Source organism: Pecten maximus, chromosome 11, assembly GCF_902652985.1.
Source record: "Pecten maximus chromosome 11, xPecMax1.1, whole genome shotgun sequence".
Classification (NCBI taxonomy): domain Eukaryota; kingdom Metazoa; phylum Mollusca; class Bivalvia; order Pectinida; family Pectinidae; genus Pecten; species Pecten maximus.
In genome coordinates, this window is record NC_047025.1 from 25,885,691 (window position 1) to 25,913,117 (window position 27,427).

General features: G+C 39.2%; 1 protein-coding gene across 1 annotated transcript in view; it reads left to right on the plus strand.

Moving 5' to 3' along the window:
- The window catches only part of LOC117337233 (ranBP-type and C3HC4-type zinc finger-containing protein 1-like), a gene marked incomplete in the record, with an annotated part of 127,172 nt that overhangs the window by 91,175 nt on the left and 8,570 nt on the right, over positions 1-27,427 (plus strand). The window contains 2 exon segments of the mRNA XM_033898106.1: positions 22,057-22,238; positions 26,532-26,643. Coding sequence (XP_033753997.1) covers positions 22,057-22,238; positions 26,532-26,643 — 294 coding nt within the window.

Consider the following 27,427-nt stretch of genomic DNA (forward strand, 5'->3'; position numbering starts at 1 on the left):
GGGGATAGGGGCAATGAGGATATTTTATAAGGCTAGTCTGCCGGGGCCGAGGGGAGGGTCCCCAAAAGGGGAACTTTGGTGAATATTTGCTATAAAATCCTACTCCTCCTTTATCCTTGGGTGGATTACAAATAAATTTGGTGTGAAACATTATTGGGGAAGGGCAATAATTTTTAGCTATTGGCTATTCAAATCGCCCTGCGTCCGTGGTCCGTGGTCCGTCCCTCCGTCCGTCCGTCCGTCCGTCCGTCCGTCCGTCTGTCGTCCATCAACAATTGACTTATTTGACTTCTTCTTCATAACCGCTGATCGGAATTTGCACAAATTTGGTCAGAAGCAACCCTATGGGTAGGGGACTCAAAATTGTACAAATGATGGGGCTGACCCCCTGGGGGCCTCTGGGGCGGGGCCAAAAGGGGTCATTTTGGCGCTATTGATATAAACGACTTTTTCTCTGAAACCAAGCAATGGCTATCACTCATATTTGCCTGGTAGCATTACTATGGGGTGGGGATTCAAAATTGTACAAATGTTGGGGCTGACCCCCCCAGGGGCCTGAGGGGCGGGGCCAAATGTAGTCAATCTGGCTATATTGATATAAACGACTTCTTCTCTGAAACCAAGCAATGGCTATCGCTCATATTTGCCTGGTAGCATCATTATGGGGTGGGGATTCAAAATTGTACAAATGATGGGGCTGACCCCCCAGGGGCCTGAGGGGCAGGGCCAAAAGGAGTCATTTTGGTGCTATTGATATAAACGACTTCTTCTCTGAAACCAAGCAATGGCTATCACTCATATTTGCCTGGTAGCATCACTATGGGGTGGGGATTCAAAATTGTACAAATGATGGGGCTGACCCCCCAGGGGCCTGAGGGGCGGGGCCAAATGTAGTCAATCTGGCTATATTGATATAAACGACTTCTTCTCTGAAACCAAGCAATGGCTATCGCTCATATTTGCCTGGTAGTATCACTATGGGGTGGGGATTCAAAATTGTACAAATGATGGGACTGACCCCCCAGGGGCCTGAGGGGCGGGGCCAAATGTGCTCAATCTGGCTATATTCATATAATTGACTTCTTCTCTGGAACCAAGCAATGGAAATCTCTCATATTTTACTGGTAGCATCACCTTCGGATAGGAATTTGAAATTGTACAAATGACGGGGCCGACCCCCTGGGGGCTGAGGGGCAGGGCTAAAAGGGGTCAGTTTTGCAGAATTGATATAAATGACTTCTGCTCTGAAACTAAGCAATGGATATCGCTCATATTTGCCTGGTAGCATCCCTATGGGGTGGGGATTCAAAATTGTACAAATGGTGGGGCTGACACCCCCCCCAAGGGGCCTGAGGGGCGGGGCCAAAATTGGTCAATTTGGCTAAATTATTAAACAACTTATTCTCTGAAACTTAGCAATGGTTTGACTGGTAGCATCCTATTGGGGTAGGAATTCAAAATTGTATAAAGGAAGGAGCTGACCCCCCAGGGGGCAGAGGGCAGGGTCAAAAGGGGTCAATTAATCTAAACAAGATCTTCTCTGAAACTAAGCAATGGATATCACTCACATTTGTGTGGTAGCATCCCTATGGGGTCGCGCCAAAAGTCAATTTCATTTCATGGATTAATGCACTTTTTGGCATTTTTAGTATTAAAATAAAACCAATATACATGTACCCATATAAAATGCCTATGATATATATTGACATAGCAATACCAGTGACAAATATACTTAATCATCATTCTTGTTTCATGTCTCATGAAATCCAGGTGAGTGATACAGGCCTTCTGAGCCTCTTGTTATATAGGAAATCTGATGCTGTATAAACGTAAGGTGTGGCTCTGTTGTGGTAAAAGGGGTTGGGCCCAATTGGAAATAGAGGTGAATCCTTTAAATCACTACTACTTCTGAACGACTTAATATGGATTTTGATGAAATTACATCTGGAGCATTATTTGGCAAAGGAGATCTAATGTTGAGAGTACGGCTGTGTGGCAGAGGGGTGGGGCCCATTAGGGGAAATAGAAGTAAATCATTAAAATCCTTTCTAGTTCAGAGTGGCTGAATTGATACTGATGAAATATGGTCTGGAATAGTGTTGGCCAAAGGAGAATCAATGTTTTATAAATGAAGAGTGTGGCTCCTGTAGGGCCAGAGATAGGGGTCCCAGTAGGGGAAATGTAGCAAAAAAAAACTAAAATCCTTCTTCTTTAAGAATGACAGGATTTGGCCCAAGTTTGGACCATTGTTGAGAGATGCAGCTAAAGTAGTAGGGAAATGTTTTGTAATATTACTTACAAGAAAGCATTTTGCTATAACTGAAATATCCAGGTGAACAATGCAAGTCTTCTGGGCTTCTTGTTTTTGAAGGATGTATTTTTGTTTTCTGCATGAACTTAAATTTTGCCAAAAAAAGGGGGTTGTTTTCATCTGAAAAGAAAGGTAAAACCTTAATCAATACAAATTTCTGCATACATTATCAGATAATTTATGTTCTTTGCTGTGGTTAAAGGATATAGGATATCATATAATACCTTCCCCGGTGAGGCTCTATCACCTATCACCTTTTACATAGCTCAGTATATGTTTATGTACATCTGTATTCATGTAGGGGGAAAATGGTACATCTGTATTCAAGTAGGGAGAGAATGGTACATCTGTATTCAAATAGGGAGATAATGGTACATCTGTATTCAAGTAGGCAGTGAATGGTACATCTGTATTCAAGTAGGGAGTGAATGGTACATCTGTATTTAAGAAGAGTGAATGGTACATCTGTATTCAAGTAGAGTGAATGGTACATCTGTATTCAAGTAGGGAGTGAATGGTACATCTGTATTTAAGTAGAGTGAATGGTACATCTGTATTTAAGTAGGGTTAATTGTACATCTGTATTTAAGTAGAGTGAATGGTACATCTGTATTTAAGTAGAGTGAATGGTACATCTGTATTTAAGTAGAGTGAATGGTACATCTGTATTTAAGTAGGGTTAATTGTACATCTGTATTCAAGTAGGGAGTGAATGGTACATCTGTATTCAAGTAGGGAGTGAATGGTACATCTGTATTCAAGTAGGGAGTGAATGACTGGTAAATGCACTTGTATATTTCTAAGAAGAAGTTCCATGCTAAGTACTCCCTAAATCAAAAGCTTTGATTAGTTAGCTAAGGTTATTCACCTCTCAAAAGCCACAGATTCTCTTGTCTTAACCTGCATTCCAAATTTACTGCCAAATGGTGATATAATATGATCTTGACTCATAAATGTGTCTTTACACATGTATTTTGACAAATTATAAAATGAAAAACGAATCTGCATTAACCATGCAAACTGATTCTGAGATACCGCATCAATAGCTGACAAACTATAGAGATGCTTGTCTGATAAAGGCAGATTTCACTGTTTGTAGACTGTGTAATCATTGAGATGCTTGTCTGATATAGGCAGATTTCACTGTTTGTAGACTGTGTAATCATAGAGATGCTTGTCTGATATAGGCAGATTTCACTGTTTGTAGACTGTGTAATCATTGAGATGCTTGTCTGATATAGGCAGATTTCACTGTTTGTAGACTGTGTAATCATTGAGATGCTTGTCTGATACAGGCAGATTTCACTGTTTGTAGACAGTGTAATCATAGAGATGCTTGTCTGATATAGGCAGATTTCACTGTTTGTAGACAGTGTAATCATTGAGATGCTTGTCTGATATAGGCAGATTTCACTGTTTGTCGACAGTGTAATCATAGAGATGCTTGTCTGATATAGGCAGATTTCACTGTCATGCACTTGTGTGACCATAAGAATAATCCTTGTTTAAAAACTTCCCTGGCATCAATTGCTATATAGGTTGTAATGGCTGACATCAACATCACAGAGTTATTTTTTGAGGCTAGGTTTATATGAACAAATATGTAACTATCTAATATTCAACATCTAATAACTCGAATTACAAATTGTAATGTATCTGCATGTCATAAACTTCTATAAGAATCTTCATATGAATTTCATTCATTTAAGCCATTTGTTTTCCCTAGGTATTAAATAACTATTGAGGCGACCGTAGATTAACTTTTTAGATAAGATCACTTGCATCATGATAGAGATACATCTATATAGCCCAGGGCCCAGTTGTTCAAAAGGTGATTAGGCTAATCACAGTTTAACAACAATTTTAAAATCCTGATAAAATCATTTCTTGTAAACATAACTCAGTTTCGTCTTACCTGCCTATAGAATATACACTCAGAGGTTTTGAAGTAAAGGCAAAAGAAGATTTTCACTAATCTAGTGAATAAGCTTATCAACTTTTGAACAATTGGGCCCTGATTGGCTAAGGGGAGGATAACACTATTTCTAGTACCAGTATTGACAAGTTTGGTGTATACCCATTGGTAAAACCACACCGTATCCCACCATCCCCAATCACCACCTGTAATCAGTGTAATAAACGCAAAGACTATCTCATAGATGTCATAATGCTTTTTATCATATGACTACCGTTATATACGGTGTCATAAACCCATCACGTAAATTTTCTTTATGACACTAGTGTAATAACACCTTTCGCTACGCTGATTGGCTGGTTCCGTGAGAACTGTATTCATACGCGTGGGAACGACCTACTTCTTTTTACTACGACTCGTAAAAATGGGGACTAGTGCTTGTAAACTTTGAAAAAAAATCAACTGAACGACAAATTGGTCTATTAACATAACATATTGTACAATCAAAGATAAAATCCAAGATGTAAACATCTTAAGTTTTTTAATTATATTTATACTATAAGATGTTAAATTAGGCCTGGCAAACATCTATTTTATGACCCCTAGTAACATATTATAACTCCGATAGAAAATTGCGGTTGCGTTGTCCGATGAGACATATCTAGTCTAGATTCTTTTCAAATAAACAAATAATAATATTATTTAATAAAATCCTCATGAAAAACGGCAATGTAGTTTGTTACAACTTGCCTTCAACGGTTACTCAGAATAACATGCTGACACTGTCGTCGACAAACACGTGTAATGTCAAAGCAAACAACACTGCCAACAAATCGGCATCCAAAGTCGCTTTTCACGGCAGTCTGAACACAATGTTCAGTGGGAATATTCACGGTGGAACATTTCACATCTCTATAAACTCCCCCGATGACGAGGATAAACACAAAGCAGTGAAAAGGCGCCGTACAATGGTTCTGTACGACAGCGACAGCGAATAGACATTTGTACAACGAAGCCTCCATTATCGCGCCAAGTGACATCACGGCTTCGTCACATCAAAAACAGTCGCTCATGAACTTTCAAACTAAAATATTTTCCTCATTGTTTCAAACACCAAGGACAATTTATCTATTATAGATTAAATGAAAAAATGCTGAAATTTTGTTTTGAGACGTGTATTTAATGAAATGAATCCTTTTCAAGAGTCAGTTGTGTTAGAACTATTTCTTCTCTCGTCGGTATAATTGACCTACTTCGAAGGTTCGGGTGATTTGGTTGAGATGTGACGATTCAAGGCAAAAGAGAAAATCAGTTTTTGATGGGGAACGATGAAAGAAAACGTCATATGATAAAAAGAATCTGTCATTCGTTTCCCTTCATATTAGATTTATGATACTCGTTTAGAATTTTTTATTTTTGCTCGCCAGAGGCTCCCAAAAATTAAAAAATTCAAAACTCGTATCATAAATCTAATATGAAGGGAAACTCATGACAGATCCTCTATATATTAATAGGGATATAGCCCTGATTCTTTTTTCAGAATTGAACTTTATAGACATTTGGCCATGTGTAAACAGTTAATTCATATATATAGGCCTTGTGTAAACAGCTAATTCATATATATATAGGCCTTGTGTAACAGCTAGTTCATATATATAGGCCTTGTGTAAACAGCTAATTCATCTATATAGGCCTTGTGTAAACAGCTAATTCATTTATATAGGCCTTGTGTAAACAGTTAATTCATATATATAGGCCTTGTGTAAACAGCTAATTCATATATATATAGGCCTTGGTAAACAGCTAATTCCTATATATAGGCCTTGTGTAAACAGTTAATTCATATATATAGGCCTTGTGTAACAGCTAGTTCATATATATAGGCCTTGTGTAAACAGCTAATTCATCTATATAGGCCTTGTGTAACAGCTAATTCATCTATATAGGCCTTGTGTAAACAGCTAATTCATTTATATAGGCCTTGTGTAAACAGTTAATTCATATATATAGGCCTTGTGTAAACAGCTAATTCATATATATAGGCCTTGTGTAAACAGCTAATTCCTATATATAGGCCTTGTGTAAACAGCTAATTCATATAAATAGGCCTTGTGTAAACAGCTAACTCCTATATATAGGCCTTGTGTAAACAGCTAATTCATATATATAGGCCTTTTGTACACAGCTAATTCCTATATATAGGACTTGTGTAAACAGCTAATTCATGTATATAGGCCTTGTGTAAACAGCTAATTCATATATATAGGCCTTTTGTACACAGCTAATTCATTAATATAGGCCTTGTGTAAACAGCTAATTCCTATATATAGGCCTTTTGTACACAGGTAATTCCTATATATAGGCCTTGTGTAAACAGCTAATTCATATATATAGGCCTTTTGTACACAGCTTATTCCTATATATAGGACTTGTGTAAACAGCTAATTCATATATATAGGCCTTGTGTAAACAGCTAATTCATATATATAGGCCTTTTGTACACAGCTAATTCATTTATATAGGCCTTTTGTACACAGCTAATTCCTATATATAGGCCTTGTGTAAACAGCTAATTCCTATATATAGGCCTTTTGTACACAGCTAATTCCTATATATAGGCCTTGTGTAAACAGCTAATTCATATATATACAGGCCTTTTGTACACAGCTAATTCATTTATATAGGCCTTGTGTAAACAGCTAATTCATATATATAGGCCTTGTGTAAACAGCTAATTCATCTATATAGGCCTTTTGTAAACAGCTAATTCATTTATATAGGCCTTTTGTACACAGCTAATTCCTATATATAAGCCTTGTGTAAACAGCTAATTCATATATATAGGCCTTGTGTAAACAGCTAATTCATATATATAGGCCTTGTGTAAACAGCTAATTCATATATATAGGCCTTGTGTAAACAGCTAATTCCTATATATAGGCCTTGTGTAAACAGCTAATTCATATATATAGGCCTTTTGTACACAGCTAATTCCTATATATAGGACTTGTGTAAACAGCTAATTCATATATATAGGCCTTGTGTAAACAGCTAATTCATATATATAGGCCTTTTGTACACAGCTAATTCATTAATATAGGCCTTGTGTAAACAGCTAATTCCTATATATAGGCCTTTTGTACACAGGTAATTCCTATATATAGGCCTTGTGTAAACAGCTAATTCATATATATAGGCCTTTTGTACACAGCTTATTCCTATATATAGGACTTGTGTAAACAGCTAATTCATATATATAGGCCTTGTGTAAACAGCTAATTCATATATATAGGCCTTTTGTACACAGCTAATTCATTTATATAGGCCTTTTGTACACAGCTAATTCCTATATATAGGCCTTGTGTAAACAGCTAATTCCTATATATAGGCCTTTTGTACACAGCTAATCCCTATATATAGGCCTTGTGTAAACAGCTAATTCATATATATACAGGCCTTTTGTACACAGCTAATTCATTTATATAGGCCTTGTGTAAACAGCTAATTCATATATATAGGCCTTGTGTAAACAGCTAATTCATATATATAGGCCTTTTGTACACAGCTAATTCATATATATAGGCCTTTTGTACACAGCTAATTCCTATATATAGGCCTTTTGTACACAGCTAATTTCTATATATAGGCCTTGTGTAAACAGCTAATTCATTTATATAGGCCTTTTGTACACAGCTAATCCATTTATATAAGCCTTTTGTACACAGCTAATTCATTTATATAGGCCTTGTGTAAACAGCTAATTCATATATATAGGCCTTGTGTAAACAGCTAATTCATATATATAGGCCTTGTGTAAACAGCTAATTCATATATATAGGCCTTTTGTACACAGCTAATTCATATATATAGGCCTTGTGTAAACAGCTTATTCATTTATATGGGCCTTTTGTACACAGCTAATTCCTATATATAGGCCTTGTGTAAACAGCTTATTCATATATATAGGCCTTGTGTAAACAGCTAATTCATATATATAGGCCTTTTGTACACAGCTAATTCATATATATAGGCCTTGTGTAAACAGCTAATTTATATATATAGGCCTTGTGTAAACAGCTAATTCATATATATAGGCCTTGGTAAACAGCTAATTCATATATATATAGGCCTTGTGTAAACAGCTAATTCATATATATAGGCCTTGTGTAAACAGCTAATTTATATATATATATGCCTTTTGTAAACAGCTAATTCATATATATAGGTCTTTTGTAAACAGCTAATTCATATATATAGGTCTTTTGTAAACAGCTAATTCATATATATAGGTCTTTTGTAAACAGCTAATTCATATATATAGGTCTTTTGTAAACAGCTAATTCATATATATAGGTCTTGTGTAAACAGCTAATTTATATATAAGCCTTGTGTAAACAGCTAATTCATATATATAGGCCTTGTGTAGACAGCTTATCCATATATATAGGCCTTGTGTAAACAGCTAATTCATATACAGTGGAACTTCGTTAACTCGAAGTCGACGGGACCACGAAAAAACTTCGAGTTATCCGAGTGTTCGAATTAAGCGAGTTATCGTTTTTGGTGAAAAGTTTGGTCAATATTTGTCAACATTATATAATCATTATAACTTCGCTCTGTCGCTCATCAGTTTAGTGTGAAGACTGGTCAATACATGTAAATATATATGTAATGTTTCGTTATGTCACTTGTTATTTGGTGTAGTTTTGCCGATATACAGTCACGATAAAGTTTCTTTCACTTAGTCATTTCAATAACGATCTGATGTGCAAGTCATGTTTGCAAAAGGTAAACGATAAAACGGAATTCGAAAAAATAACAAGTTATTAATGTCAAAACAAATAACCGTTTAAGTTTAACACAGATTGCATACAAAACGTAACAGAACCATTACCTTTTATTGGACATATATAAAATACTGTTTGATCGGCCTACTTACTTTTTATTGATAACCACGCCATTTCCATGTGTATTAGCACCGGAAGTTGGGCTGCGCATGTGCGTATAAAATGTTACTGTAACTGAGTTGGCGTTTTATCCGATTTAATAGACAGCACTGACCGTTACAGTTGTACTCTGAACACCTCGGCAGTAATTACGCTATTGTTTCAGCAGTTTAAAGATTTGATAGGCGCCGGTGACTGTGTCATTTCTACACCTGTAAAAACATCAGCCGGGTAGATCTACCGGTGTGTCAGAGATTAGTTTCGCTTGAGCGAACGGGTAGATGAGTTGTTGACTATCGTGTGTACTGATATCGGCGACCGCCTTGGGAAATTACCTGATGTAAGTAAAGCAGTACTTTTTATCACCAAGACTTGTTGTTATAAGATTCAACCGACAATTTCTTTTCTGAATTTATGAAACACTTATAATAGCATGTAGGTTAGTAGTGCCGATATGTTCAGTATTACAAACGGAATTTAACTCTTAAAAAATGTCGGCGTTTGCCACCGATCGACGAAAATTATACTTCGAGTTATTCGAACATTTCAAGTAGGATTTTTATTGTTGGGACCAAATTTTTACTTCGTATTATCCGAGTTTTTCCAGTTATCCGAATTCGAATTATCCGAGTTTTTTTTACTAAGATAAAGAGAGAATTCGGCCGGGACCGGCGAGGTACTTCGAGTTAAGCGGGGTATTCGAGTTATCCGAGTTCGAGTTAACGAAGTTCCACTGTATATAGGTCTTTTGTAAACAGCTTACTCATATATATAGGCCTTGTGTAAACAGCTAATTCATATATATAGGTCTTTTGTAAACAGCTAATTCATATATATAGGTCTTTTGTAAACAGCTAATTCATATATATAGGTCCTGTGTAAACAGCTAATTTATATATAAGCCTTGTGTAAACAGCTAATTCATATATATAGGCCTTGTGTAGACAGCTTATCCATATATATAGGCCTTGTGTAAACAGCTAATTCATATATATAGGTCTTTTGTAAACAGCTTACTCATATATATAGGCCTTGTGTAAACAGCTAATTCATATATATAGGTCTTGTGTTAACTGCTAATTCATATATACAAATGTATATCTAAATAGAGTAAGTTTTAGGAAGACTTTCAGCATCATGCATCACTATGTTTTATTTGGAATATGATTTTAAGAAGACATCAATATTCCTCATTTAAAATCCCCAAAAACCTACTGTTGGGTATGTGTACAGTTACAACCAGTTCAGTACAGTGAAGATGTTACTGCCGTATTGGCTTAGACTTAGAATGCATATGTACAATGGCAATCTGGTTCATCATTTGATGCAGCTTGGTGAATCTGTAGTCAAAATTAGCGCTCTGTAGATAATTACCAGAAATGCCAACCTGTTTGATTTTAGGTATAAGACATATACATCGATGCATAATATCAATATGATAGGTCGTGTATTATTATGTATGATGGATTATATACATGTACATATGTTATTAAATTAACTAAGAGGAGAGGAATAATCACAAGATACTCAAATGTAACCAATAAGTGGATTATACTTTTATTGTCCAATAGATTTGGCCCTGTTGCAGGATCTTCATCAGGACAAATTTTTGAGAAAACAGTCCCCGTGAAGTACTACTCTAGGAGGATAACTTTGATTGTAAATTATCACGTTATGAAAAGGGCACATCAGTGCCTCAATCTTATAAAGTTTCAGCAAGTCTTTGTGTTTAGATAAGCACAACTGTGAATAAATAACATTAAATTGATGTCAAAATAACCCAGTGTTTGTGAATTCGGCTGCCCAATGTGCTGTCATCTGTAAGATAGATACATGAGGTTGTATCTAGAAAGTCTGCTGACATGTTGCTGATTTCCGACTTTATTGTGTCCCGAATTGATTTACAAATGAGATTATAGCCAATTTGGAAGGAATTCAATAATATATCAGATGTGTTTTCTTCTCACTTTTCAGAAAGAGTAGTTTTTGTGGTAAAAATAAACATGATTTTGGTCAATTTTGAGAATTAGTGATTTTGTGAAATAAAATGTTTGTTTTGAAATGCATCAATATACACGATATGTGCTTTGATGTTATAGTATGGAGGTTTTTCACTTTTTGGAAACAATTCTGAAATTGTAGTGAATTTTGGAGTTAAAACTTAATATACTGATATAGCCTTTTGTAGGATATCTTGCCTGAAGATTTATTGAATCCTTTGTTGATCGGGACTCCAGTTTTGTAAACATCTTGGGTCCCAGTTGTATGAGCCTAGTGGGGGCATCCTTCTGTAGGAAACACATCAATTTGTCCAAATTTGATCTGAGAGCAGATTGATCCTTGAGATGAGGATGACACAATTTTGGGTCAGGCTAAAAATAATATCAGTTTGTTGTTATAATCACAATGGAGGATATTATAATCACAATGGAGGATATCATAATCACAGTGGAGGATATTCTTATCACAGTTTAGGATATCATAATCACAATGGAGGATATTATAATCACAACAGAGAATATTATAATAACAATGGAGGATATTATAATCACAATGAGGATATTATAATCACAATGAGGATATTATAATCACAATGGGGGATATTATAATCACAGTGTAGGATATTATAATCACAGTGGAGGATATTCTTATCACAGTTTAGGATATCATAATCACAATGGAGGATATTATAATCACAATGGGGGATATTATAATCACAGTGGAGGATATTCTTATCACAGTTTAGGATATCATAATCACAATGGAGGATATTATAATCACAATGTAGGATATTATAATCACAATGGGGGATATTATAATCAAAATGGGGGATATTATAATCACAGTGGAGGATATTCTTATCACAGTTTAGGATATCATAATCACTATGGAGGATATTATAATCACAGTGGAGGATATTATAATCACAGTTTAGGATATCATAATCACAATGGAGGATATTATAATCACAATGTAGGATATTATAATCACAATGGAGAATATTATAATCACAGTATAGGATATTATAATCACAACAGAGAATATTATAATAACAATGGAGGATATTATAATCACAATGAGGATATTATAATCACAATGGAGAATATTATAATCACAATGTAGGATATTATAATCACAATGGGGGATATTATAATCACAATGAGGATATTATAATCACAATGGAGAATATTATAATCACAACAGAGAATATTATAATAACAATGGAGGATATTATAATCACAATGAGGATATTATAATCACAATCGAGGATATTATAATCACAATGTAGGATATTATAATCACAATGGGGGATATTATAATCAGAGTGGAGGATATTATAATCACAATGGGGGATATTATAATCACAGTGTAGGATATTATAATCACAATGAGAATATTATAATCACAATGGAAAATATTATAATCACAGTGTAGGATATTATAATCACAATGGAGGATATTATAATCACAGTATAGGATATTATAATCACAATGGAGGATATTATAATCACAATGAGGATATTATAATCACAATGAGGATATTATAATCACAATGGAGGATATTCATATCTGAAATGGGAGCTGTCTTACTGAAATAAGTATTGTCTATCAGTAGATTGATTAGCCCCTGTCCTGCACAAATAAGTCCCCTTCATTTTTGTGGAATCATGAGTTTAAAATAGTACGCTAAATGTGGTTCACAAATAAGTGTTTACCCAAACTTTCGATAGGGTTTATTTAAGGATAAATACAGTACTAAACTTTTACATTAGGGAATGGAGTTGATTTGAGGATAAATACAGTACTAGACTTTTACACTAGGGGATGGGGCTCTTTTACACTAGGGGATGTGGCTCTTTTACACTAGGGGATGGGGCTTATTTGAGGATAAATAAAGTTCACTGTACCAGATTTTTACACTAGGGGATGTGGTTCTTTTACACTAGGGGATGTGGCTTATTTGAGGATAAATACAGTACACAGTACTAGACTTTTACACTAGGGGATGGGGCTTATTTGAGGATAAATACAGTACACAGTACTAGACTTTTACACTAGGGGATGGAGTTTATTTGAGGATAAATGCAGTACATACTAGCTATGTAAAGTTTGATAAGGACATTATCTATAGAGCCACTGTTTTAGGATAAATACAGTACATACTAGCTATGTAAAGTTTGATAAGGACATTATCTATAGAGCCACTGTTTTAGGATAAATACAGTACATACTAGCTATGTAAAGTTTGATAAGGACATTATCTATAGAGCCACTGTTTTAGGATAAATACAGTACATACTAGCTATGTAAAGTTTGATAAGGACATTATCTATAGAGCCACTGTTTTAGGATAAATACAGTACATACTAGCTATGTAAAGTTTTATAAGGACATTATCTATAGAGCCACTGTTTTATGAGGATGTTGTCTAAACTGTTTGTGATATAAAATTAATGATAGAATTAGGTGCAGTATGGGTTTATTCTAGCTTGTAATTCTGGAGTCTTATATTGTGAGATAAGACTAAAAAACTGTATGTTATGTTTGGATGGGCCGGGTATAAAGAAGTTGAGGTTTTTGTAGTAAAACCAATGTTTATGATATAATACTCACCACCATATAGATAATAGCGTATCGCCTCCGGCAGCCCATAATTTGCATAACAAAAATGAAAATGAATATCCCGTGAGAGGACCCTTAATGCCCGATACGAACGCACCGCGCATGACCCAAAACCTCACTTCCGCAACCAAATAAATTGGATGAGGAGACGAGGGGAGGAGGGTGGGAACTCTAGTATATGGTGGTGAGTATTATATCATAAACATTGGTTTTACTACAAAAACCTCAAGTTTATTTCAATAATAGCTCACCACCATATAGATAATAGCGAATTTGTCTTACCGTAGAGGAGTCTCCGAGGACAATGACCTCTTGAAAAGACCGCAACAAAGACATCAGTTAAAAACCCCTTAAGGGTCTGGGATATTTACAATAAAACTCTTTAAAAACAGAAACCACAATGGAACCTCCCTAAGGATTGACTGGGGGACAAGTGACTGACTGAGCAGTGACAAGAGGACCCAGAGAATATAACCCATCTGCATGGGAGGACAGCGACCGCAGATAGAAGTCTGCAAAGGTGTTGCGGCCTCGCCAAAAGGCAGATGCCATGACCTCATCATATGAGGTTCCATTGAGAAAAGCCCAAGAGGCAGATAGAGCCCTAACTTCATGTGCCCTAACCCGAACACTGTCACGAGTCTCTGCAGTAGACCCCTCATAGGCTTTCTGAATAGTTTCACAGATCCACCTGGAAATAGTCTGAGAAGATATATCAGACTGCTTTGCCTTGATGGACAAGAACAGACGAGGTCTAGGACCCTGCCGCCCCCCCTTAGTTTTATCAAGATAAAACTTCAAAGCCCTACAAGGACAAAGTAGCAGATCCTGATCATTGGGACCAGAGACAGCCTTTAAGGCAGGAATCTTAATAGGATCTGGTGAAAAATTGGGAACCTGGTTTTTCGCCAAGAAGGAGGGGTCAGTGAGAAGGGTCACTAGGGAATAGTTTCGTGACCACCTGAGACATGACGGAGAAGAAGAAAGAGCATGTATTTCACTTCTCCGCCTACCTGAGGCAAGTGCAATCAGGAAAACAGTCTTCCAAGAAAGGAACTTAACAGAAGCAGAAGCCAAAGGCTCATAAGGAGACCTTGTAAGAGAGTCCAAAACTAAAGCCAAGTCCCACTGGGGTGTCAAGATTCTTACCTTAGGCTTCTCCAACGAAAAAGACCTGAGGAGATTAGAGAGAGTGGAACATGTTCCAACATCTGAACGACCCCGAAAAGAAAATACATTGGCTAAGGCTGAACGATAGCCTCGAATGGTGCTAGGCGCTAGTTCCCTAACCTTAAAAAGGTAGAGGAAAAACTCCGCTATTAACTGAATAGAGGCACCGAGTGGATCAATCTTCCTGCTGATACACCAACTGCAGAAGACTGACCATCTGGACTCATAGATGGCAGATGAGGAAGATCGAATAGATCTTGTGATGCCATCGGTAACTTCTGCAGAAAAGCCTGCCTGCAAGAGACAGACCGAGATAGCCTCCACGCGTGAAGGTGTAGGTGTTCCGGATTGGGGTGAAACTGTCTGGATTTGGGCTGGCTGAGGAGATTCCACCTGGCCGGAATAGCCAAGGGGAGATCTACCAGCAAATCCAGAAGAGCCGGAAACCAAGGCTGTCTGGGCCACAGAGGTGCTATCAGGAGAACCGAGCAATCGTGATTCCTGACCTTGTGAAGTACCCTGCCCAGGAGGTTGAATGGAGGGAAGGCATATGCCAGAAGACCCTCCCAGCTCAGGGATAGAGCATCTACTTCCCAAGCCAAAGGATCCGGAACTGGAGACACGAACGTCTGAATCTGGAAATTCAGAGCTGTGGCAAACAGATCTACAAGAGGAGTCTCCCAAACCATGCAGATGGCCCTGAATATAGACCTGTTCAGGGTCCATTCTGTGATAACTGGACTCCGTGATCTGGATAGCGTGTCTGCTAAAACATTCAGGTGCCCTGGGAGATGCCTCACTGAGAGGGACAGACCCATATCCTGACAAAGAAGAAGAATCCTGATAGTGAGGGCACATAGCTTGTGAGACTTTGTACCCCCCTGATTCTCCAAATAAGCTACCACTGTAGCATTGTCTGTAGCCAGACAAATGGGCTGATCCTGCAGCAGAGGCTGTAGGGACTGAATGGCTAGCAGAACTGCTCTCATCTCCAGCACATTGATGTGTTCCTGGAGTTGAGCCCCCTGCCAGACTCCTGAACGACACTGACCGTTGAGGTAGGCACCCCAACCCGTCATAGATGCGTCCGTATACAGAGTTACTGTAGGGGACGCTCTCTGAAGAGAGACGCCCTTCAAAACATTGGCCTCCAAAGCCCACCACATGGCCGAGGCCTTGACGGAAGCTTCCAATGGAATCCGAGCATCCCACTCGAGGGATGCAGGTTTCCATTTGGAAAGAAGAAACATCTGAAGAGGGCGAATATGGAGCCGACCCAGGGGTACGACATCCGAAAGGGAATTGAGGAATCCGAGAAGCCTCAGAAACCACCTGACCTGAATATAGTCCAGACTGTTGAGCAGAATAACCAACTCCTTGGCTTTCTGGAACTTGGACTGAGGAGGAAGAACGAGGCCCCGATCCGTAAGGAAACGGTTTCCCAGGAAAATGAAGTCCTGGGATGGAAGAACCTCGGATTTCTCCCGTGAAGGGATAAAACCTAGGCGTAGAAGAGTTGTCAAGACCGACCTGGTGCTGCAATGCAGAGAGACTGGGTCTATATGCAGCATCAGGGAGTCGTCGAAATAAATATGGATATCTACTCCGCGACTGTGTAAATAGCCCACAACCACCTGAAGTAGCTTGGTGAACACCAAAGGGGCGGTGGTCAGACCGAAGGGCATGGCCTTGAACTGGAACACTCTGCCCTGAGAAGTGAATCTCAGGAATTTCCTGACCGATTTCTTTATCGGTATATGGAAATAAGCGTCCTTGAGGTCGATTGAGGTCGCCCACATACCTGGAGCTACCGAAGTCAAGATACTTCGAGGTGTCTCCATTTTGAAGTGTGGCGAGACTACATGCTTGTTGAATGCACTGAGGTCTATAATCGGACGCCAGGCCCCGGATTTCTTCTTGACAAGAAACATCCGGGAGTAAAAGCCTGGAGTCCAGAGTGACCTTGGAAGCTCCTCCACAGCACCCTTGGCTATCAAGGAATTGACCTCGTCTAAGAGGGCTTGAGCCTTCTCTACATCGCCTGGTGGAGGAAAGAAGATAGGGTCCACAGACAGAGGAGGATCCTTCAAGAGAGGAATACCTAGACCCTCGGAAACCACCGAAATTGCCCACTTGTCCTTGGTGAGCTCCTTCCATTCTGGTAGGAAGGAGGATAGACGACCCCCGACGGGCAGATCTGGCTTTGGAAGCTGGAGACCTGGCCATGGATCGTCTAATGGGAGGACAAGTGACAATGAGGAACCGAGGGACTGAAAGAGTCAGGAACTCTGTCCCTTCTTGCTGGGATTCTTCTTTCCACCCCTTCCCCCTCTGTGACTCTGACTGCCCCGACCCCGAGAAGAGTGCCCACCTCGAACAGCCGAAGCTACAGGAGGCTGAGTCTGAGTCTGAGACTGAGTTGTCTGAGCACCCCTCTTAGGCTTACCTGGACGCTGCACCCGGCCAGGTTTAGGCTTAGCCCTAAGCTTCTCAAGCCTAGCTGAAGCCGCCTTGTCATTGTTGACTCGGTCCATGACAGAGGTGAGAATACCTCCAAACATTTCTGAGCCAGACAAGGGAGCAGTCATGAGATCGGAAATGAATGGCTCACCTACAGCTAGTCTGGGCTTCAGAACTGCTGCACGGCGGGCCAAAACAAAATCAGCAAGAACTGCCAAAATGAGCGCGGTTCCATCCATGTGGGCCCGGTTCATGGCCTTGCTGAGTTCAGCCAGAAGCTTAGTCTTGTTAGGTAGGCTCTCCTCAGAATGAGAAGATGCTACGAACAAAGCAGAGGAAAAAGAATCTGCATAAGCCAGCACATGAATGGCAAGACGAAGCAGTCTTTCCATGCGACTATGCTCCTTAGGAGATAAATGAACAATATCATTTGATCTCCCAGGCCAGCGATGGTCTAAGATAAGATCCACCTTGGCTGGAGTAGGTTCAACTGAGGAATTGTGCACAGAATATCGAGAAGGACTAAACCCCTCGATATCGCTAACCCCCAGAAGCAAACCAGAAAGATCCTGCTTCCTATTAGAAGAACCTTTGGCCTGCAGAACCTTTTCAATTTGGGCCAATGCTGAAGAGACCATAGTCCCTTCAGCCAAAGACCTACCTGATGCCTTAGCTTCTGGCTCCGAGGGAAGAAAGGCACTTAAAGTTGAAGTCCTTTCTGGGAGGCTAGAAGCAGAGGGAGGGGGACAAAATTCAACTCCCAAAAGGGAAGCAACCTCCAAACGAAGGCTACGAAAGGAATCAAGATTCCTCTCTGCCTGAGATGCAGCCAGACCTAAATCTGAGTCGGGGTTATCAGCCTCAGAGTGAAAAGACTCATGATCTGACCCCTCGGTAGGTACTGATGGGAGCCATGAGCGAGTCTCGGCATCCACATCAGACCCAGCATCCAACGACAGAGCGTCCCCATCATCAGGCAAAGTCAGCTGACCAACATCCTCAGTCTCGGACTCCTCAAAATCCATATCCTCAGTCTCCTGAAGATCAGTTTGAGGAGACTGGCCAAAACTGGAGGTTGACCGAGACACAGTCTGGTCTGGAGCCTCCATTCTCCTACACTTAGAAGCAGAAGAAAGGCCAGCACTAAGATGAGAGAAGTTGACTTTACGCTTAACCCTGCTGGGAAGCGATGACCTGGGAGTCTCAGCCAATGTCTTCGAGGGACGGTGAACCCTTTTAGACTTAACAAGGCGTGAGCGAGAAGGGGGGGGACCCAACTCAACACCTGACTGATTATAGACAGCTGAGGAAACCCAAGGTTGACCAGTGTAACCTGGAAAGGTTTGACCATACCCAGGGTATGGAAATCCCATAGACTGGGAGGGGCCCCAGTGTTGGCCGAAGCCAGAATACTGGGGAGAAGGCAACATTCCGACACCCGCAGGACCAGGAAATGAATTGCCCCCTACTGGAGACCTGCCTGGCCAATATGGCTGAAAATGGCCAAAATTGCCAGGAGACTGCAAACTACCACCTAACCCGGGTGCAGAATGAGGGTAGGGATAAGGTGGGGGATGCCCTGGAGCACCCATAAACCCCACTGAGCCAGGAGCTCTAACTGGAGGAGGACCAGATAGAGGCAAGGCAGACCTAGGAACCGACGGGTGCATAACCCTGGAACCCAAACCAGACTCAAAATACGGTAAACCAACACCTGGGAGTGAAACAGAGACACTCCCAGCTCCTAGTGCAGCCTCTCCAGAACCACCGTAAAAACTGGCAGTACCAGCCGGCCTACTGTCAGTGGGTACGCCGGCACCCCTCAATGGGGCCCGGGTCGCATGACTGGCCTGTTCGGTAACCATTCCGCTAACGGAGATGGTACCTGGATACTCGCTCCCTTCGACCTCCAAGGAGATTCCCGGGTGAGTGCCCTTCTGATGACCGATAGAACCCAAAGGCCCTACCGCCTCAGAAATATGTGTGTGAATAGGCTCCTCTGTAGCCAAAGAGTGCCTACCACTGTGAGACAAAATTACTTCCCCTTCAGGGGGTAAAAATGCCTCACTGCCAGGTGGGAGGCTGACAACAGCACCACACTGGACTTTAGGTTGACGTTTACTGTCTGCCTCAGACTTAGCACCCTTATTACGGGCGACAGACTGATGGGACAACACCCTGTCCCACAAAGTGTTTGACCATGTCAAACAGACGGAACACATGTTGTCCCGGGAGCAGCCTCGGCAGGTAGAACAGGTGTCATGGTCATCCCCATCGAGGATGACATGACCGCAGTCTCCTGACCGAGTTTTTGGACCCGAAGTAAGTCTCTTACCTCGCATTCTGCTAGGCGGGCAGCTTCCAGCAAACGAGAAAATCCAGCCAAAAAAACGGAAGAAAAATCCACCGATAAAATAACGGAAAAACGTCCCGTAAACTGGAAATAAGTACAGAAAAGTACAAAATGAAAAAGAAATAAAACAACTGAGTTGACAAAAGCAAAACGGTAGCAAATAAAGCGAGAAAAATAGACACCGAAGTGGTCTACTAGACCGCGGTACCGTAGCGAGACAGTCCACGTGTGCAGTAACCACTCGACAAAAAAGACGAAATACGACACACAAACGGACTGACAGTTCAAACGAAAATGAAAAACTTGTCAACAAAGATGAGAATAACAAATTACGAAAGCAAAGCAAAAGAAAAACTAATTAAATGCAACAAAAACCCTGGGAAAACGAGCTGTCGTCAAAATCCTTCTGGGATGATGGCTGCCATAAGCGGAAGTGAGGTTTTGGGTCATGCGCGGTGCGTTCGTATCGGGCATTAAGGGTCCTCTCACGGGATATTCATTTTCATTTTTGTTATGCAAATTATGGGCTGCCGGAGGCGATACGCTATTATCTATATGGTGGTGAGCTATTATTGAAATAAACTGAACTTGTCCGACATAAAACTACATACTTGTGGTTTCAGGAGCTGCTACACTGTGTTTGTAATGTTAGGGGACACCTTGTGTGGTCTGGAAATGTTGACAAATTTTCTGTTTCATTTAGATACTTTGAAGTGTTGTTTATATCAAATAAATATCAAAATTTATATCAATGCGAGTTGTAGCTCGGTAAACTTTAATCCAGAACAGTAATTGTACTGTTACATGTGTGTTTGACAATCGTTACGTCTGAGCCACGGTAATGACTCACTCGAAGTAAGGGGAGGAAGTGTGAGGAAGGGGGAGGAAGGGGGAGGAAACACTTATCCTCACATACTTCACAGGGTGGTTTATGTTTGTTCTAAGAGATAACAGCTGTTTTGCACTTAAATGACAATGGTAATGAATTGTTGTCATTTGAATAAATTTTGCAGCCTTTCAGCTCAGCATACTATTTCCTCCATATCACTGACAAAACTCTCTTGCTTATTGTGTGACCTTGAAAGTAGGTCAGGGTCAATTATCCTTCTCACCTCTTATATGTTATTGTACAATAAAACTTGACTTACTGGTTTATAAGAAGATGATTAGTTTATTACCTGACAATTTGTATGTATATTTACACCATTGGTGTAATTTTCCAGAACAACAGATATCAGTGCTATGATATTTATAGAAAAAATATTGGCAGTAATTTACAGCAGGGGTATTCATATCTACTGACTTTGAGGTATGGTTCTTAAAAAAACCCCAAAAAACGCTCATAAGACAATAAATCGATGATCCTGAACATGGTGAGGTGTTCTTTTCAAATGTAATAAAATCATTCATTGTGCAAGATTGTCGTTATTTTTAACAGTAAATCCTTAATTCTTACTGGAATGACAGTGGCTACTAATTTCGTCGGCCACAAAAAACATGCATGATAAGCTTGCATCATCGCTTTTTAAAGTCAGTTGCTCCATGTTCAATGCATTGGACGCTATCTTGGTTTTTCTGGCAAACAGCTTGGTGGGTTGATATACATGCGTTCGCGAACACTTGCACATGCATGTCTGATCAGAAGTGAGTTCCCGCTTTCGCTCGCTATCCTGCATGAACACGCCTCAGGATTCATGTTTTGTACACATGTAAATAGTTTGATTTATTGCATTTTTGCCAGTGAAACTAGTTGAAACTTGCCGGTTTTTCCAATCGAACCGCAGATTCGCAGATAAATTGGTTATTTTGCTGTATTTCTGAATTTTTAAGACTAGTTTTTGACAAAATACTCACTTGACGTTAGCTAGTCATGCACAGATTCCTTTCAAAATGGCGCCGCCAAGTTGACATGGAGTAACGTCATAAATAGATGACGTCATTACTGATTCCCGCACTTTTTCACACTATTAATTTTTCGATGTTTTTTATTTTGTTTTTAAGTTTATGAAATGCAATAAAAAGAAAATTGAATGGTTTCCCGTTAAATATAACATATATTTCGATATTTTTCACTTGTGCTTCGCACTCGTGAAAATATCGATATTCTGTCATACGAGTGAAATATATGTTATATTAAACGGGAAACCATTCAATATCCTCTATATTTTACTGTAAATAAACTGTTTGTAGAAATATGGATTAGCTTAGCATTATAAATACTACCAGACTCGGCAAAACAGAGGCTCTGTGACACTTATCTAAACTTGGTTTGTTGCAGTATGAGAACCAGCGTCGCCAGAAGCAGTTGGCACGGCGACAGGAGAACTTTGAGCGCCTCCTGGCAGTAGAGGAGCAGCACCTGGTAGATAATACGGAGGAGTTTGACTGTCCTATCTGTTTTGATACCATACAGCCTGGGGAGGGTTTGGTGTTGCGCGAGTGTCTCCACTCATTCTGCAGGTCAGTACTCATTTCAGCTTGTTTAGAAATCCTTTATCATCTTTGAACACACCAACATCCTTATCATTTATTAGCCCACCATCATCAAATCTCCCTATGTCTGTTGTCTGTCATCTGTCTGTCCTCTGCCTGTCGTCCATCCCTCCCTCTATAAACAATCATTGTTAATCACTATTTCTTGAAAAGCACTGGAGTGATATTCCTAAAACTTCATGTGAAAATTCAATGTAGATTTTTGATCAGGAAAACAAAATGCTCGACATCTTGGATTTTGAGAATTGAAGTTTGTTATCACTACTTATTGAAAAGTGCTGGAGGGATACCCTAAAATCTAAATAATAAGCAGCGAATCGGCATCACAAAGGATTGTAATTGATAAATGTTTAAGCTGGCAAAAATATTTCAGACACCCATCAAAGGGTTCATTTGTAAAAATACTTACCTCTGTTATGTAGTCACTGGATTCTGATGAGTATCGAGTGGTAACCATGTCTCGACTCGGGTTAATACACAAAGCCTTTAAATAACCTCACTAATACCGTATAGCGGGAAATTTTAGCGGGGCTTTAATTTGTCGATTTGGCAGGTCCGTTTATAGATCGCCAAAATTTAACCCGTCACATTTTAACACCGCAAATTGAAAAGACGCGAAAATTTCAATTTCACCAATAGTTTCCGTTCCGACCGTCATTTACCTTTGATAACCTCCGAGAGTAACGAGTGATGTGTAACGATAATACATAACACACTTACCCATAATCAACATGGATAGGATGTATGGACATAACATAATTACATACTGGTAGGTAATGCACATTGTATATGCTCAACGCCAAATTAAAACCCTAGATTTATGGGAAATTGCGAAATTTTAACCCGCCAAAATTTAACTTTCAGTTTTCATGACCAAATCGCCAAAGTTTATGACTGCTAAAATTTCCTGTTATACGGTAATTATCTGACATGCAAAATTCAATTAAAAACTACCATGATATGGACCATTGTTTGCATAAATGATGGAAAGTGTTGTGGGGGTGCTGACCCCTTGAAAGTAATGTTAGGGGTTCAAAAGTCACATCAATTCAATCAATTTCATAATTTTGAACTCATGTATTGGATTTCGTGAGAATGTTAAGTACCGTATTTGACCTAATAAGGGCGCAGGGCGCGGGTAATTGACAGTGGGGGCGCCCTTATTAAGATTAGTTATTCTGAAGTTTTATGAAACAGACTATACCTTATAGCAGAATACCCAAGGTTGTGGAAACGGTAAAATATTCAGTCATAAAAATATTCCAGATGAAGATATCTATTCATTATCATATATTAAGCTTAAACATCACTTGAATACTCCTGTAAACTTGTAAACCATGCCAGCTGATCTTTAGACCAGAGAATGCGTGTTCCACCATTTATGTTCAAATGGAACTCTTTTGTGTTCTATTTATAGAAACAGGTGATTTCCCAGATCATATCAGACATCGTTTTCTTTGACCTAATAATTGATTTACAATGTCTTTTACTAGCTTTCTGTTCTGAACAAAAGTTATTTATCAACAAGAATGAAGTCTTTACTTTATCTTCAAATAAAGATGGTAAGTTAGTATGTGTATGTGTGTTTAGTTTTGGGTGCTCTTTGCACTGACATGTCATCTGTAGCCTGTAGGAGTACACAAAATGTGGCGAAAACATGTGTTCCAGTTACTTAATTTGCTGAAGAAAATTGAACACATAAAGTAGCAAAATATTTCACATGAATTATTACTTTTGAACACCATTTTGACACTCAGTCAAAAGATTTATTTCCTTGAAAAAAGGTAGGGGCGCCCTTATTAGGGCAGGTGCCCTTATTAGGTCAAATACGGTATATGTGTATATTCTTAACCATGTCAACAATTAATAGGTCACAAGCAGGTAACAAGAAACCTCAGGGACTAAAACATACATCAGCGATGTCTACCACCTACAATTTGAGGAGATTATTATGAGACAATGTTGGATAATGTTAGAGATTGTGAGGGACTTGGATAATGTTAGAGATTGTGTGAGAATGTTGGATAATGGTAGATATTGTATGAGAATGTTGGATAATGTTAGAGAGTGTGAGAGAATGTTGGATAATGTTAGAGATTGTGAGAGAATGTTGGATAATGTTAGAGATTGTAAGGGAATGTTGGATAATGTGAGAAATTGAGGGAATGTTGGATAATGTGAGAAATTGAGGGAATGTTGGATATATATATATAATGTTAGAAATTGTGGGGGAACGTTTGATAATGTTAGAAATTGTGAGGGAATGTTGGAGATTGTTAGAGATTGTGAGAGAATGTTGGATAATGTTAGAGATTGTATGAGAATTCTGGATAATGTTTGAGATTGTGAGAGAATGTTGGATAATGTTAGAGATTGTGAGGGAATGTTTGATAATGTGAGAAATTGTGAGGGAATGTTGGATAATGTTAGAAATTGTGAGGGAATGTTGGATAATGTTAGAAATTGTGAGGGAATGTTGGATAGTGTGAGAAATTGAGGGAATGTTGGATAATGTTAGAGATTGTGAGGGAATGTTTGATAATGTGAGAAATTGTGAGGGAATGTTGGATAATGTTAGAGATTGTGAGAGAATGTTGGATAATGTTAGAGATTGTATGAGAATTTTGGATAATGTTTGAGATTGTGAGAGAATGTTGGATAATGTTAGAGATTGTGAGGGAATGTTTGATAATGTGAGAAATTGTGAGGGAATGTTGGATAATGTTAGAAATTGTGAGGGAATGTTGGATAATGTTAGAAATTGAGGGAATGTTGTATAATGTTAAAGATTGTATGAGAATGTTGGAGAATGTTAGAGATTGTATGAGAATGTTGGAGAATGTTAGAGATTGTGAGGGACTGTTGGATAATGTTAGAGATTGTGTGAGAATGTTGGGTAATGTTGTGAGGGAATGTTGGATAATATTAGGTAATATGTCTGATACTTCCTGTTGATAGGGACTGTCTCCAGGTAATATGTCTAATACTTCCTGTTGATAGGGACTGTCTCCAGGTGATATGTCTGATACTTCCTGTTGATAGGGACTGTCTCAAGGTAATATGTCTAATACTTCCTGTTGATAGGGACTGTCTCCAGGTAATATGTCTGATACTTCCTGTTGATAGGGACTGTCTCAAGGTAATATGTCTAATACTTCCTGTTGATAGGGACTGTCTCAAGGTAATATGTCTAATACTTCCTGTTGATAGGGACTGTCTCAAGGTAATATGTCTAATACTTCCTGTTGATAGGGACTGTCTCCAGGTTATATGTCTAATACTTCCTGTTGATAGGGACTGTCTCCAGGTAATATGTCTAATACTTCCTGTTGATAGGGACTGTCTCAAGGTAATATGTCTAATACTTCCTGTTGATAGGGACTGTCTCCAGGTAATATGTCTGATACTTCCTGTTGATAGGGACTGTCTCAAGGTAATATGTCTGATACTTCCTGTTGATAGGGACTGTCTCAAGGTTATATGTCTAATACTTCCTGTTGATAGGGACTGTCTCAAGGTGATATGTCTGATACTTCCTGTTGATAGGGACTGTCTCAAGGTGATATGTCTAATACTTCCTGTTGATAGGGACTGTCTCCAGGTAATATGTCTAATACTTCCTGTTGATAGGGACTGTCTCAAGGTAATATGTCTGATACTTCCTGTTGATAGGGACTGTCTCAAGGTTATATGTCTAATACTTCCTGTTGATAGGGACTGTCTCAAGGTGATATGTCTGATACTTCCTGTTGATAGGGACTGTCTCCAGGTGATATGTCTAATACTTCCTGTTGATAGGGACTGTCTCAAGGTTATATGTCTGATACTTCCTGTTGATAGGGACTGTCTCAAGGTTATATGTCTAATACTTCCTGTTGATAGGGACTGTCTCCAGGTAATATGTTTGATACTTCCTGTTGATAGGGACTGTCTCAAGGTAATATGTCTAATACTTCCTGTTGATAGGGACTGTCTCCAGGTCATATGTCTGATACTTCCTGTTGATAGGGACTGTCTCCAGGTAATATGTCTAATACTTCCTGTTGATAGGGACTGTCTCCAGGTAATATGTCTAATACTTCCTGTTGATAGGGACTGTCTCCAGGTAATATGTCTAATACTTCCTGTTGATAGGGACTGTCTCCAGGTAATATGTCTAATACTTCCTGTTGATAGGGACTGTCTCCAGGTAATATGTCTAATACTTCCTGTTGATAGGGACTGTCTCCAGGTAATATGTCTAATACTTCCTGTTGATAGGGACTGTCTCCAGGCAGCTGTACAACACAATGAGGAGCCTGTTATCCGATGTCCATACATGGATTCAGAAACTGTCTGTAATGCCCCACTCCAACAGCGTGAGATCAAATCGGTATGAGGAAGTAGATAAGTGCCAAATTAAATCACTGATATGTTTTGTGTTTCAACTAATGCCAGTGTTAACAACTGTTTGAAAGATTCCATGATCAGGTCAATGAATCATCCTTGACTGAAGTTGTTATGAATTGATATAACACTAGCTACTGTACACATGTTGGTACATGTAGATTCTCTCAACAGATGGTGGTGCAATATGAAACCTTGTTATTTAAAGGAGGATTTTGCACTGAACAATTGATCCTTGGTCACAGTAACCAAATGTATTTATCACTAAGGCCAGGACCCACTGTAGTTAACCATTAGGTCAGGACTCACTGTATTTTACCATTAGGTCAGGATCAACCATATTACACCATTAGGTCAGGACCCACCATATTACACCATTAGGACAGGCCCACCATATTACACCACTAAGTCAGGATCAATCATATTACACCATTAGGTCAGGACCCACCGTATTACACCATTAGGTCAGGATCACCCATATTGCACCATTAGGACAGGCCCACCATATGACAACACTAGGTCAGGACCCACCATATTACACCATTAGGTCAGGATCCACCATATGACAACACTAGGTCAGGATCAACCATATTACACCATTAGGTCAGGACCCACCATATATACCATTAGGTAAGGACCCAAAATATTTACCATTTGGTCAGGACCACAATATTTACTACTAGATCAGGACCCCTCATATTACACCATTAGGTCAGGACCCATCATATATACCATTAGGTAAGGACCCACCGTATTACACCATTAGGTGA